The sequence below is a fragment of the Excalfactoria chinensis genome, chromosome 4, assembly GCF_039878825.1.
Source record: "Excalfactoria chinensis isolate bCotChi1 chromosome 4, bCotChi1.hap2, whole genome shotgun sequence".
NCBI classification, from domain to species: domain Eukaryota; kingdom Metazoa; phylum Chordata; class Aves; order Galliformes; family Phasianidae; genus Excalfactoria; species Excalfactoria chinensis.
The window spans coordinates 54,380,105-54,395,866 of NC_092828.1; the positions used below are offsets into that span (position 1 = coordinate 54,380,105).

At 40.3% G+C, this 15,762-nt stretch overlaps 2 protein-coding genes across 2 annotated transcripts in view; one reads left to right on the plus strand and one right to left on the minus strand.

Annotated features, from left to right (window-relative positions):
• ABHD18 (abhydrolase domain containing 18) overlaps positions 1–4,849 on the minus strand; it is a 23,034-nt gene extending 18,185 nt beyond the window's left edge. The window contains exons 1-3 of the mRNA XM_072336848.1: positions 4,718–4,849; positions 1,665–1,796; positions 846–954 (exon numbers count right to left, since the gene is read on the minus strand). Of these exons, the coding sequence (XP_072192949.1) occupies positions 846–937 (92 nt within the window). The 5' untranslated portion in view covers positions 938–954; positions 1,665–1,796; positions 4,718–4,849. The remainder of the gene's footprint in view (positions 1–845; positions 955–1,664; positions 1,797–4,717) is intronic.
• On the plus strand, positions 4,842–15,667 carry MFSD8 (major facilitator superfamily domain containing 8). Its single transcript, XM_072336847.1, has 12 exons — positions 4,842–5,050; positions 5,831–5,916; positions 6,913–6,956; positions 8,072–8,312; positions 8,627–8,740; positions 10,129–10,273; positions 10,781–10,839; positions 11,337–11,445; positions 12,210–12,344; positions 12,719–12,822; positions 12,920–13,176; positions 13,625–15,667. The coding sequence occupies exons 1-12, from the start codon at positions 4,974–4,976 to the stop codon at positions 13,838–13,840; spliced, it is 1,587 nt and encodes a 528-aa protein (XP_072192948.1). The 5' UTR covers positions 4,842–4,973; the 3' UTR covers positions 13,841–15,667.
• The last annotated feature ends 95 nt before the right edge of the window (positions 15,668–15,762 follow it).

The window sequence follows — 15,762 nt, forward strand, 5'->3', positions numbered from 1 at the left end:
TCTACCACTATCCACTGCAAACCAAGTTTTTGTTACAGGTTTCCTTCATTGATTTGCAAATAAGTGCAAATTAACTTCTGAAACAGAGATTTATTATTTCCTGTTTGTATACTACACATACAGAATATATTCAGTCATTTAAAGGTTAAAATAAAAATAACAATTAAAATATGCAAGTGTTTAATTTCCAGACATTATTCACAATTTGAAAAACAAACAAACAAACCAACAAAAAAAAAACCAACAAAAAACTGCAAATGTTTAAAAATTAAACAATAATTCTCTTATTTTGCAGAATCATAGAATGGCCTAATGACCTAAAAGTGCCCGACCTCATGCTCTTGACAATTGCCCATAAGATACTTCCAAGTACCGATAAGATCTCCTCTTAGAAAATGAGTTTACTGTTATGGGGATGAGAAAGATTTCTGAATACAGCTTACCCTTCTAAAATGCAGTTATTCTGCAACTACAGGAAGTCAGCAAGATCATCTTCATGTTAAACAGAACAATTTCTTTGGAAAGATTTGTCTACTTTTCTTGTTGGTTGAGACATTCAAGAGCCACTACTTAAAATCGGTTATTTTACATACATAAGTGAAAAATGTGATTGGACACACACATTCTCTCAAGAAAATCATCTAAACAGAAAAGCATTTAAGAGATCCCTTCAAGGCTTCTAAATCCGGTTACTCCCTCAGTATGGAAATACACGATATCCTGACCAAAACAAACTTCAGCATAACTTTAAAAAGAATACAGAAAAGCACTAACATTTTGTTTTGCTTCCTTTTAGTACAAAGGACAGATTGTGCTATTATTATTATTTCTTTTAAATAAGTTACCTCTTCAGATCCTCTGGCTTTCCCCATCCTCTGATGAAGAGTTTAGTGAGGAGAAGCTTTCTGTACAAGACATCTAATTTACTTACACCCATTAGCAGCAAACTGACATCTAGGAAAAAGAACAGGTAAAAACAAGGCAGTTAATGGGTTAACTTGAGGGGCAAGTTCACTGCTTATTATTCTAAGTTCATTCTTATTCTGGTACCTGTACCAATGAAAAGCCCTACCACTCTATTACAGGGAAGTTAACCTTGATACTTAGGTCAATTCTTTTCCTTTTAAACAAAGCATAAAGGCAGTTAACACAAATATTGCCTCTGCTTTAAAAAATAATATATATATTTTTAAGTGGAATGTAGCAGTAGGACTTTGACATGCCTAAATAAGCAGAAAGTTATCACATTATCCATGAAAAGATAACAGAAGAAGCACATGAGTTCATAGTACCAGTTCTCCAGTCAGTTCTAAGTGTATTTTACTCAGACCAATAAGAAGAGCAGTGTTGATCTCTATCCTGTCAATGCAGTGACAATGGTAAAAACTTTTCAACCTAAATGAGTTTCCATCAGTGCATCTCAGAATGGAAACCTAACTCTTCCTTCAGCCCTTCCTTTCCAATTTTCCCCAACTCATTTCATACGATTTTGAAAGCAAAGCTCTCACTACCTTCAGAGAAAAAAAATAAGAAAAGAAACCACACCACCAAAACCACACCACCCCTGTATCATTTTTTTTACCCAGGAACTACATGAGCTCAAGTACAACTAAAGCCAACAAGGTTTTAGGGCAACTCAGCCTTACTTTCAAAGCAATACTTACCGATGTGAGTTTGGAGCCACTACTGTGCTCTTCCAATAAGGAAGGAAAACAAACAAACGAGAACTATCTGGTTTCTTGGCCAGCAGGACGCAGGTTATTCAACAAAAATGAGGTCCACGGTCTGCCCTACACCTAAGACAACAAACAAAATATAATAATCAAAGACTTGGTTAATAAGTCACCTTCATCTACCTTCTGTTTTTTCCAGATGCCTCTATAGCAAAAGGCCTGAATAACTTCATAATACCCCCAAAAAATGTGACTGAATTCACATATTTTCATGCTAATTCCAACTAAATTTATTCAACTGTATCTTAATACAGTAATTCTGAACTTGTCTGAAAGTAGCAAGTTGAAAGCGTTGTTAGATTAATACTTTCCTTTGCACTTCTAAAAACAAATAACCAATACTTAATACATCATTAAGACTCAAGATACCAAAAATGAGCAAAAAAGGTTTAATGCTCATCAAAGGTACTAACAGAACAGGAATTATAGACAGGGTACTTCAATGCTAAAACAAGCATCCTAGAAAATCATCTTCAGTCATTACATGACAGAAATAAAAACATGTTATCGCCAGAAACTTTTATTTTAACGCTACAGAAAACACTAGACGTTACTCCACCAGCCTGTCTCAAATTGCTGCTTCGTATCTGCCTGCTCTAGAAGAATAAATTACTTTGATATTGAAATATGCACACATGAAATTCCCAAACAATATTAAATTATGCAGTATAAGATATGAACCAACATAAATACAACACAAGTGTTTGTAGCTGGTATCAGCCTAGAGGGACTTTTGGTATTAAAACAGATAGGAGGGAAAGGACAGGGAGGAAACTTCTGCCATGGACACTCCACCAAAACCAAGCTTTTTACAAAGAGATCTACATACACCTATTTTCTTATCAACTCAAAGAAACCACTGAAAACTGGTTCTTAAAATTCTAGCTACCTTTTGATTGTAATGAAGTAAAAAGAGCAGGAAGACCAGGCAATGTTTTCATTCACAGAGTAAACATTTTCTGGTACCAGAAAACCAAAGGCAAACCAGCATTCTACAACCTTGTGTACTCTTGTACTTATTCAAGTTTTCCTGGGAGAAGACCCCAAAGATCACCATCTTGCTCCTGAATCTACTAAAGCACAGCAAACCTGCTATCACAAATACTGTGGAAAATGGGAAGCTATAGCTTAGTTTTAGAGGTAATCAGCAATACACTGTATTGATATACTGTCATAGAGGGGTTGGAACTTAATGATCTTTGCCATCCCTTCCAACCCAAGCCATTCTATGATTCTATGACACTGGAAACATCCACCAACCTCCCACATGCTGTAGGGATGCGAGACAGCACCTCTTCCAGCCCCCACAGGGCACCTCTGCTGCTTGGAGCAGGGAGACAGCTAGGGATGTTCCTGATGCTGGGGGAAAACAGGGGGCAGCGAGGGACTGATGGCCTGAGAGGGTGTCCTGGGGGCTGGGAGGGACAGGCCTGAGAAAATACACGCAGAACAATCTGTGAGATGTGCTAACCCTAGAATAGCACTTACATCCCTGCACTGCTCACCAGCAACGGTGAAAGAAGTTTGAATGAATGCTTTGAAGCCTGGCAAGGCAGCCTGGAGATTTTTAAATTCTTTCCAAAATTCTTTGCCAAACGAGAGAGGAAAAAATGACGAGGAGGATTTAGCCATGAGTTCAGAGGCTGGCACGAGCTCTCTGTTACAACAAGGGATGCCAAGGTTCTTAGACAAATACATTATATTCAAATGGAACATTGGCTGAGACTAACAGGTCATCTCATTCTTTATTCTACTTCATTGATTAAATGAAGTCATGTAAGTAATTCAGGATATTTCAATAAGAACGCTGCAAGATTAAACTACTACTGGAAAGAGTGCAGAAAACACTAAAAGAACAATTCAGAGGGTGTAAAGAACGTTGTACAGAATCTCTCAGAAATACCACTGAAATAAAATAGGACATCCCATATTCGTTTATGGCAGTAACCAATGGGTGGGGCAAAACTTCAGCCACTGCCCATCAACGTCTACAAGGAAAGAAGAATACAGATACCTCTACTGTCATAAGTGGCAAATGCTGTTGATGGGGCTAAAGATTTAATACTAGAGAGTTTAAGCCGGAAGAAACAATCATAGAATCATAGGATTGCAATCATAGGGTTAGAAGGGACCTTTAAGACCATGTGGTTCCAACCCCCTGCTATAGGCAGGGACACCTCCCATAGAGCAGGATGCTCACAGCCCCATCCAGCCTGGCCTTGGATGCTTCCAGGGAGGGGGCAGCAGGATCCCTTTGAAAGTCAGGGCAGTTGGAAATCACGACCTGAGGAAGATGCTGCACAGTTCTGCAGGCCAAGAGCCAGCAGCTGCGCTCTGAACATACAGTCAGTGCAGTGCTTACCCAGGAAACTTCACATAACTGTATTTCGAAACTGAAATTGTAACACAGATACGGGCACGTTAATAAGTGGCCTGCTAGAATATCCTTTCATTTTAATAAATTATCTTTCAAAGAAAGCAACAAGAAAACCTAGATATACTGCATCTATAAAACTACAGGCTGGATTCATTTCTGACTTGCTGCGAGCCCTGAACTTCTCCCGGCCGCATTATTCAATAAACAAACAAAAATCTCTCTTCCAACTGACATCGCGCTCCCCCCAAACAGCAGAAAAACGCCTCACAGCGACGACTCCCAAACGAACCGCACAGAGTCCTCACCTCACCTCACCTCACCTCACTAGATGCAGAGCGGCGCGAGATAAACATAGCGGCCTAAGCCAGGAGCGCTCCGGCTGCCGGCCGCTGCCCGTGCCGCTTCGCCCAGTCCACGCGTGGAGCCCCGCAGAGGGCGGCCCACAGGCGCCCACCTCCGCCCGGCGGCTCAAAGACCCCGAGCGCCGTGCGGGAGCGGCGTTCAGCGCGGCGAGGAGGCACCTCGCCCTGAGACACGGCGGGGACACCCGCCGCGTGGAAACCGCCAACTTCCCTCTGCCCGTCCCCTTCCCACGAAGGTCACTCACCCGACAGCGCTGCCCGCGCTCCTCCCGCTGCCGTTGGGGCGCCGCATGAGGAGGGTTGGAGCGAGGCGGGGTCGGCGGAGCGCGCAGGCGCCCGGCGGGCACCCAGAGTGAGGCGGCTCTCCCCGCCCCGCCGCCCGCCGTTGGGGCCGTGGGGAGCGGGGGCGGCGTGCGCCCTCTGGCGGCGGGCCGGGCGGGGCGGGAGGCGGATCCTGACGGATCCCGGCGGCGCGGGGCTCGGAAGCGGCCGGAGCTCGGTATGGCGGCCGCTGAGGGGCGGGAGCCTTTGCTGCGGGCCGGAGAGGAAGAGCAGGAGCAGCAGCAGCAGGAGGGCAGGTACGGGCTCCTCGGGCCGGACGGAAGGGGCTGCGGCAACAGGCGGCCGGCATCGCTCCCGGCTCCTAGGAGCCGGCAGCTGTCCTCGTTGGCGCGGCGCGGCCCTCCGTCCCGCGGGATAGAGGCGATGCGCGGAAGCGCTGCCGCCCGGTCAGGGTCGGGCCTCGAGCGACCGAACGGCCGTGAGGTTTCTCCCGGCAGTCCAGCCCTGCGGCGTTCCCTTCACGGCGCCCCTGCTGTGTGGGCAGCTGCTGTCGTTCTTTTCTTTCGGTGGTAGTAAAACTAGACTTGCTGCAACGCCGAGCGTAGGCAGTGGTTGGTCAGAGGTTTGGGGTTGTTTGCTTAAGTCACATCTCTGGGAGGTGCCTGGGGTTTTGTGGCTTCATTTGTGGCTGTCGAAGCGTTTATGTGAAATCTGTGATGCTTCAGAGGCAGAGATTGAATCGAAGTCTCGATGAGGTTCTTCTCGTGCAACGCTTGTGAACGCAGTGGTACCTGGTGGCACCTATTTCCTTTTTTTTCCTTCTTCTTCTTCCTTTAATTATAATACAATACAGTCACATGTGTTATAATACTTTCTTATCCCATATCTATTAATTTTTACATCTTTCTGTGTAGTATTTTTGAGCCTGCGTAGTGTTCTCTCCTGTGCAGAAGTCCGTTGCCGCATGGGAGTTAAGCAGTTTATGCAGTTGTACTGTGCCATGTCCATGGAAAGTGTTTACAGTGTCCTGAGAGAACGTGACTGTCATTTCTTTCTCTTTTGCCCTCAAAAACCAGAGATGCCGTGGAAACGCAGGAGCATTACAAGAGCAGGTGGAGGTCTATCTGGATCATGTATCTGACTATGTTTCTTAGTAGCGTAGGTGAGTAAACACGGATGGATTTCGGTGCTCTTTGCTTAGTGGGTACATTTAGATGTGAAAATTACAGCGTTTTCCAGATTTTAACTACTTAACTCCTTTAACGCTACTGCACTTTTATGCCCATAAAAAGGTTCATTGTTTTTTTTTTTTTTTCTTCAAAGAGGAAGATAGGGCTTGCAACAGAAGTTTACTTTTAATAAAATAAATAAGGCTGTGTTTTGAGAATAAATGAGCTTTTATCTAAGTCTTTGCTTCATTGGGTTTTGTGGTAGTCTGGGGTAATGGTAGAAGGTAGTGGTCATGACATGGAAACGACCCAAAGAGAGGTCACACTTTTATAATCCAAAGAAAAACTTTTAGGAAATGAAAGTAGAAGCTTAGCTCTTTAGAGATACTATCTTTGTGAGAATGTGTGTTATCTGTTTCAAAGTACACATCAGAGCTTGTTTTCCCTTAAGGGATTTTGCATCTCTGCTGCAGCAAAAGTTCCTGTTTCAGTCCTAAACAGCTGCCCCTTCAAGTGAGAGTTCTGTTGATTTTTGCCTTCCAGCAACTTTCTATGGGCCTAGAAAAAAAAACTGGGAGTATTATGGGATATTTCAGTGTTGTTTTTTTTGCTGTTGTTCCATCTGATGTATTAAAAATTATTTAATATGAATATGTCTGTGTATCAAGACATTCTTTTTACTCAGAGACCTCATTGTCTTTCCATTGAGAGGAAAAAAATCCATTCAGTTTGCTTGTGCACCAATATTCTTTTCATAGGAGTGTTTTCCTTAGTATGCATGCAACTGTATTATGTCCTGTTTAAAAACCGGTCTTCTTTTCAAGAAGAATTACACATAACGTGTAGTATTTTGAGGTGGCAGACTGAGTTTTAATGCATAGCAGACATAGGAACAGAAGAATGAACCCACCATAGTTGTTTCAGTAAACTGAATGACTAATAGGCATGGCAAACAAAGTAACCTCAGTTGTGTTTTTACTGCATTGCAGGTTTCTCAATTGTAATTATGTCTGTATGGCCATATCTCCAAAAGGTTTGTAAATATTAATGTTTTTGAATTAATAAGAGGACAGAACTTCTGCTCAGAAGTTATGCAGTGTTATGCAGAGGTGCAGCAAGGGGAAATGTGTGGTTATACGGAGACTTTTGTTTTGCCATCTACAGATTGCTTATATTGTTCCATAAAACCTGTCAGTGGACTGAACTGAGGAAGGTACATCATGATCCAAAACGCTGGGTTTTCCAAAATTATCTCACTGTTGAACAATGAGTCAATTGAAATCTCTTTATCTGAATACATTTGTATTTGCTAAAGCGTAATACGTAATGTTTGTTTGCATTCTGAACAAAAGGAAGCTGAGTCTAGAGACTCTTGTGTTTTGGACTGTTACAAGTAGACCTTGATATCAGTAATGGGGAATTGCTTGTGCTCCTAGAGAGTGCTTTGATTTATATCGTTGTTGCATTCTTGTCAAAAGCAATGTAAAAGGTCTCTAAAACTTTATTTTAATTTATGTTAGGATTGCACATCTCATGCAATCGTAGAAGACTGTTCCAGATGCAAATTTGGAAGAGCATATCCTGGGCAGAGTGTTAAGAGATACTGTTAAAATTGAGGCTGGTGCTGTGTTGGAGAAGAAAAGAAAATGCATCATCAGCCTTGTAAATCAGGACAGATTCAGGCATGTGCAGAGGTGACTTAAGTGGTTCGTTGCTCCTAGCCTGTAAACTTTACCTTATTGCTGAATTAGGTCTGTAGCCTGTAACATTAGTGGTGCTGTATGAGAAATAGTTGAATTTGCTGCAGATGAGCCATTTCCAGTCTCAGAAGGAGAGTCCTTGCTGTCAGTTTGGTGCACTGAGGCGATTAGCTAAGGTTTATTACCCATACAAAGTACGATGCAAAAGCAACTGCTTCTGAGGCCAAGCGTAGTGTATTTATGTAGTGCTGCATGATACCATGCCAACATGCTAACGCGTTCAGTGGTAGCTCATGTTGGACACCGTGTTACTGCACAGTAATACTGCATATACACTCAGAATTACAGTGCAGTCAGGTATTTCAAGTACTAAATCTAAAATGGTTTTGCTGATGTTATAAAAAGCTTTAATACTTTACCTATGCAGCTGCTTCATTTGTTTTTGCAGATTGATCCGACAGCAGATGCGAGTTTCTTGGGCTGGATTATAGCTTCATACAGCATTGGCCAAATGGTTGCCTCTCCCCTGTTTGGTTTATGGTCCAATTACAGGCCGAGGAGAGAACCTCTTGTCATTTCAACTGCAATTTCAGTAGCTGCTAATTGTCTTTATGCCTATGTTCACATACCTCCTTCACACAACAAATACTACATGCTTACTGCACGTGCTCTTGTGGGATTTGGAGCAGGTAATCACGGCTGAGCTTATATTTCTGAAAATTAATAGATATTGTGTCTAGTGTAAGATCGTTAACGTGGTATTTTAGTACCTAATTTATCATTATGTGAATGATAATTTATAAATAAGCAAGGTAATGAGTTTGTCAGCACAAACTAGTTTATTATAATGTTATGTAATTGTGCAGTTGTAAATGAGTATACATATTCATATGGGTATTATTTCCTTGCCGAGTAAGAAAATACAGGTGGAGGATTTAAGAATACAACTTAAAATTTACCTGAACACTTCCTTGTTATTTGTTTCTTTCTTTTTTTTTTTAAGGAAACGTGGCTGTAGTTCGGTCGTATATTGCAGGTGCCACTTCTCTTACAGAAAGAACAAGTGCCATGGCCAATACCAGTGCCTGCCAAGCAGTGGGCTTCATATTAGGACCAGGTAGAGCATTTCTTACTTTCTCACATCTCTGGAGCCAGCTTTTCCCTGATGTTCTGTAGGATGAAGTTGGGCACATGAAGCAGGAATTTTTAGCAGCTGTCTGTGGGATGATTTCAAAGCACAGTTTGCCAGTGGTATCAAAATAAAGTCATAAATAAATGGGATTCACTTGTATGCGCTTGTATATGTCAATATAAACAAAATATTCTGTTCCAAAGAAATCCTAATTGTAGTTTAAAAACTAGTACTTCTGTGCTACTGACTGTGGGAAAAACAATTCCCAAGATGCTGTTCTACTGGCTGCTTATTCATGGAGAAGGGAGTTCAGGGTTACCCTACCACCTTTCAGAAATGACTGAAAATCTACTTTGCTTCACATGTCATAGAAAATAACACCCAAGAGATCTGTCTGATCTTGTAGTGAGCATCAGGAAGTCTTCATATTGACAAAAAATACAAAGAAGTAACAAATGTTACAGAGAGCTCAGGGAATTAAGAGCTCAAGTGGTGTTTGTTGGGTCAGGTATTATGTAGCTCCTGACATACCTTTATCAACTTAGTGGGAGAAATGGGTTAGACTTGGCTCGTGTGGTGAAGAGTGACCAGCAATGTTATCCGAAGCAGCCTCTACTCTTCAGTTGTCTCTTACAGTTGGAGATGAAGATTATCAGTCATTAGGCCTGAAGTTCTCTGTGTATGGTGATACAACGAGGAGAAGTTTAGGGCAGAGCGTTTTCTTGAGTTAGTTATAACTGCTGTTACAACTGCTGTCTAGTTGCTGTGAAGTGCTGTTGATACAGTATTAAAGGGTCTACAAGCAGCAGACAATCTGCATTCTTCCTGCAATTAGCACAGGGCATAAATTCAGCTAATTCCTTTTCCTAATTTGATAGGGAGTTTGTTTCCTTCTTTGTAAATGACACAGTCTTACACTCTTCTGCTCTGCAGTGATCTAAACTTCATTGAAAATAATATTATTCTCTCCAGCTCTCCTTTAGGAATACTTCATTCCCAGGGCCGAGGGTTTCCGTATAGAAGGAATAGTGAAAAGAGTAAATCTGCCATCTGCACGTGGCAAAGAAGATTAACCATTGATACTTTCAGAGTTGAAAACTGAGTCATTTAAATGTAATCGAATTAGGCGTACAATATATATATTATATACACATTACTTAAATGTTACAAAGAACTTCTCTGGCTAGTTGAGGTTCCCCTGGTATCCATGAGTTTATTTAGAACAGGACTCTCAAAACGTCAGAAGATTGACAGGTGAAATGTTTTATTTGGCAGTTGTAAAACTAGGTAAGCAAAGTTGCTGTATGTTTATTCCATGTGTTGTAATATGTTCTTCATGATTCTCAAGGTTTTCTCACTGTGATTGTTTTTAGTTTTTCAGACTTGTTTTACACTTATTGGAGAAGAAGGAATAACATGGAAATCAATTCATCTTCAGCTGAACATGTACACAGCACCAGTTTTATTTGGGGCTCTTTTAGGAATTATTAATATTATTCTCATCTTTGCTATATTCAGGTAATCAAATTGAAAAATAACAAAATATTCTTCATTAGTGAGTGGATCAGAATGAACCTTGCATTGCGTAGAAGGAATAGTGAGCCTGAAATCTGGAGTGCTAAAAGTATAAATCTTTATTTCTTATTACTTCAGACTTTCTATTTTCTGTACTACAGATCTTTTATATTACATTGGCTTCTGCACGTATTTTTTTTCTCTAAAGAGAAATAAAGGTAGCTCACTTACAGGGTTCTATGGCTTTCTTTTAAGCATGTTGGGAGGGGATTTTTATGCAGTTATCCCATTGGTGGCAGTGGCAGTACACAGATGTTTCATATTCTCCCACCAGAGTATTTTGGTTTTCAAATGCAGTGCTGGTCACTGCAGTTAAATGTAGGCTGCACAGGTGGTACTAAATAAAAGGAGCTGGGAGTAACTAGAATAAGAGATGATGCCATTTAGAAATATACTTAGTAATAGATCAAGTGAATATGTATATTATTGAAAACAGTTCTACGTTTCCAGAGAGCATCGAGTGGACGACATGGGACGGCAATGCAACAGTATCAATTTTGAAGGAGAAGGTATCTGTGTTTTCTTTGAAGTTTACTCTACGACGGTAATTTGGAAGAATTCCTTTGCAGCTCAAGGTTTTGCCTAGGAAAATGCTTTGCAGGGGTCAGAGAAACAAAGTCTCTGCTGCCCTGCAGGGAATTTCCTGGCTGTGTTCTTCTGACCTTGTCAGAGGAACTGCGGGTGTTCTGCTTTCCCCTGTAAAGATGTGTAGAGCAGTTTGCTTATTTTGCTGCTGCTCAGGACTTGTCAGTCTCAGCATGACAGTGGGACGGCAGATGGCATAAACTGTTTGAAATCATTTTCTCTCAGAGGAACTGGAGTTCTAGCGATTCCATTTGGATCTGAAAAAGGTTTTACTTAAACTGTCAAAGCAATTTAAAGCAATTGTCTACCTGCCCACCAAACTGCACGTTAAATACTTAGCGAAGTAAAAAAACAATAATGCTGTCTGTAATCATTATGTAAAACAGCTTAGTTTGCCGGTTTGATTATTCTTTTGTTTCAGAACATGGTGTTCTGGATCAGGACGCAGAAGGAAACATTGACCACGTTGCTGTTGTAGCAGTCAATTTTCTCTTCTTTGTCATCTTGTTTGTGTTTGCAGTCTTTGAAACGTAAGTGTGTCTATGTTCTCTCAAAATACTGTGACATGTACCGTAGGTTAGCAGAGTATTCATGTCAGAGTTTTCCTCTTGTACTCATTTTCTTAATCTTACTCATTGTAAATAGAAATGTTTCTAAGTTCCAAACTATGTGCAATTAAATTGCTGTGTCCTGATAGATGGTAATGAATTAAAGTGCAGTAATAGGTGAGAATATGTAGCATAGTGTGGTACATAGTACATTCGTGTCAAAGGTTTGGAATGGATGCACATACATATCTTGAACTTCTTAACTCTAAAAGCTCCAGTGAAGCTTATTTCAGTAATGACTGAAACAATTGGTAGTGTAGTTATGTTTGCAGTGTTGTTATATTGTTTATGCAATTATATTTTAAAATACACTGCCTGTTTTTAAATACGTTTGAAGTGGTGATCTATTCTCTCATATTTTCTTTGTGTGAGAAAATAACTCTATCATTTTTTCATAAGCTACCTGAAATATATTGTTTATGCCTCAAGAGCTGGCTGTTGCACTGCAGTATTGAATTTGGTTTAGTGGATTTATTATTTTATAAATGGCAGACTTAGTTTATAATCAGTCTTTGTTCGCTGATGTGCCTGTTGGGAGAAAATGCTTCTACAGCACTGTTTGATGTTAAGGACAGTTTATCTCTACATACAGAAAAGCCTGTGGAGAAGATAGTTGGATTTTTGTTTATTTGTTGTTTAATAAATAATAATAATAATAATAATGGCATTTTGCATTGTCAATTTAGCATAGCTACTCCACTGACGATGGACATGTATTCCTGGACCAGGGAGAAAGCTGTTTTTTATAATGGAATAATCCTTAGTGCGATTGGCGTTGAATCAGTTACTGTTTTCATGGTGGTGAAAACGCTGTCTAAAAAGTAAGTTCTTAGATCTTCTTGGAATGTTATTACTTACATTACTGAAGTCTGAAAGGTTTTATACCGTGTCCCAGTCTGTATTCTGGAAGTCTCCTCCTTGTCAGTGAATTTGGGCATGATATGACAACATATTTCTGATTTGGACAGAACCACGATACTAGAGTTATTTTCTTGTTCTGGTAACACAACCCTCTTGTCTCTCTCTTACCCTAGAATCACAGGAAAAACAAGTTTTAGGTTACTGTGATTTTGCTGTTCTTGCTGATGTTTTGTTGGGCATCTTTTCCACACGTTAGTGAGTGGGCTGTATCATGAACACCTTCCCAAGTAGTACTTTAAATAATACATGTAATTCTAATGTCGTTGTTTGATAGGACAGGTGAACGTGCCATACTCCATGGAGGCTTACTGATTGTCTTAATTGGATTCTTTATCTTACTGCCTTGGGGGAAAAAACTACCAAATATCCAGTGGCAAGGTATAGTTCCAAGTTATGCTAAACTATAGTCGTAATGTTTTATTGAAACTTCTTTAATGTATCTCTTCTTAATGGTACATTTTACTTGTTTTTACAGAGATAAAGAATAGTTCCATTCCCCAAACAACTCCCAGTGAAATGGTGGTGCCTTTCTGGAGTTTGCAAGCAATGCAGCTTCCATCCAATCACTCAGAACCTGCAGGCTGCCCCATCACACAGTCTTGGTGCCTGAATACACCCATGATCTATCTGGCTCAGTACATCAGCTCTGACATACTAATAGGATTAGGCTATCCAGTTTGTAATGTTATGTCTTACACTTTATACTCGAAAATTCTAGGCCCAAAACCTCAGGTAAGCCTAATCGGTGTATAAACAGGAGAGGGAGTGGCTGCTTACAAGGGTGGATAGTGATAGGATAATGGGGAATGGTCTTAAACTGAGACAGGGGAGGTTTAGGTTAGAGATTAGGAGGAAGTTTTCCACACAGAGGGTGGTGACGCACTGGAACAGGTTGCCCAGAGAGGTTGTGGATGCCCCATCATCAGGCCAGGCTGGATGTGGCGCGGGGCAGCCTGGTCTGGTGGTTGGTGACCCTGAACATAGCAGGGGGGTTGAAAGCAGGTGATCATTATGGTCTTTTTCAACCTATGCCATTCTATGATTTAACTAATATTCTTCTCTTATGTCATTAGCAAAATATTAGCACATGTCAACCAGGGCTTAAACACTTCTCTATTTTTTAATTCAGACAATTGGTGGCAATTCCTGGCTTGCTAAATCCTGTGTAACTCTGTTTTAGGGTGTCTACATGGGATGGTTAACTGCTTCTGGAAGTGGAGCGCGCATACTTGGACCGGTATTTGTGAGCCAAATATACACTCACCTGGGACCACGCTGGGCATTTAGCTTAATATGTGGAGTGGTTGTAGTGTCTCTGTTAGTGCTGGAGATAGTATACAAGAGACTTATTGCATTTTCTGTCAGATATGGAAGGATGCAAGAAGAAAGTTGTTAAATACACAAGCAATGAGAAGATCAAAATAATTCAAAAATAACAGTTCATTGCTACTTTTTAAATGCGGAGTGCCTGACCACTGACCTTGTTGGATGTGTGATAGGAACTGTAGATGTGTACTTACACGTTGACAGGACACATAAATTGATCATATCCTAATATATGGTTACACCTGCTGCAATAGAGCTTTTGTATTCCACCTTTCTAGCAGCAGAGGCAGGATGTGAGAGTTGAATCAATACAATGGCACATTTGAAATGCTCACATACACGTGTGCATTGAGTGCAACAGTGAAGGTCACAGGTTAAGAGTGTCCCTTTCAGGAAGAAGTATATCTTGATTCTATGAATGAATCAGGATTAATGACTCTTCTGACTACGAGATTAGTTGAGCTGCAAGCACTTTGTACAGAAAAATGACTACATAAAATGAACCGCTGGCTGCTAGTTTGCTAGCTTCTGAGCACTGGTTCATACGGAACGTCTTACTTGGAACTCTACGTTAGCAATGCAAAGACTTGAAGTGTGACAGAACTGTAGAGGAAAGCAGGTGCCTACTTAAAAATAGTTTAGGTGGGATTTAGCTACTTAAGTTGGTCAAGATCCATTGAAAATCAGTCTTGGTGACTTACTTGAACTACAGTAATTACAGCACTTTTTTGGTACTGTTGTGTTGAATGCCTCTTTATAGCAAGGTTAAACTGCACAGAGCAAAGTATGTATAGCTTCTCATAACCTTACTATAAGAAGGAATTACTAAGCATAATAGTGTACACTTCCATTGTCAGTAGTGAAACTGAATGCACTGTGCTGCCTGATTGGACTTAACTAATGCTAATTAAATAAAAAGGAAGAAACTGATGGCTCCTTACATGCTGACTATTATCTATACACTTACTTTCTGATAAGAAACGGGTTTACCTTTGAATCTTTTATTTTTACTTTAAAAAGTAAAATATTTTTCCTTCATAATGGGGCCTAAGTTAACCTGTATGTGTTCAGTTGATGTTTCAGTCCTACAGAGGGAAAAAAGCTGAAATAACTCCAGTAAATACAAGTTGTAGCTGCTGTTTAACATACCTACTATTTGATGTTTCCTGAATATCTGAATATATTAAACATAATAAAGCAATCTTACCTCATTAACTGTTCCTCAACCATGTGTTGATTGCAAGATTTTTAATGCCTTTGGACACAAGAGTTGTATTTTCACCAATTCTGCTGTTGTTTAAGCTTCTTCAGGATTGTTACAGGTTCTCAGCCTTAGCATCTTGTAAACTATTCTTGTTATTGAAAGGTTTTCTGGTCTATACTGTAATTTGAGTGCACTTACCTCCCTGTCACATTTCTTTATAAATTAGTTGAACCATTTCCTAAGCATTTATGCCATTTCACTTCCTGGTATTGACTTCTTAGGCTTTCCTCAACTGTGCATGTACACCATTGGCACTTCCAAAGTGGATTATACCTGAAGATTTTCAGTGTGAGAAGTATTACAAACTTTTAAACACACAGTGATGGCCCACACCTCATCAAGGGTGAATTGGTACTATAAACAGCAGGCATACTGTAATTAAAAGATTGCAGTGTTTAAAAAGCCCTGTCTTGTAACCTACTTGGTTTATCAAAGAAAGAATGCTCACAGTGTATCCATGAGCGTTAATAATATAAATGGGAATACTGGCACATAAGGAAATGCTTTCAAACAGCTACTCATAGCATTGGTTCAGTTTGTTACTTGTTCATGTATGTGTGATCCATAAAATGTAAGATAGGTAAAAGTATCTGAAGTTAATAAAAACTGATGATTTTATAACAAGTTGAATCGATTAGCTGCAGCATGTGTAATTTGCTTTCCTATCAAATTTCATCTGTACGGATTTCAGTTACCTGTAGCCCAAGGCTAGAGCAGTAAATATACAA

Coding starts and splice junctions, on each gene's coding strand:
- MFSD8 (XM_072336847.1), top strand. CDS start 4,974: ATGGCGGCCGCTGAGGGGCGGGAGCCTTTGCTGCGGGCCGGAGAGGAA. Junction 5,051..5,830: donor CAGCAGCAGCAGGAGGGCAG/GTACGGGCTCCT, acceptor CTCAAAAACCAG/AGATGCCGTGGAAACGCAGG. Junction 5,917..6,912: donor TATGTTTCTTAGTAGCGTAG/GTGAGTAAACAC, acceptor ACTGCATTGCAG/GTTTCTCAATTGTAATTATG.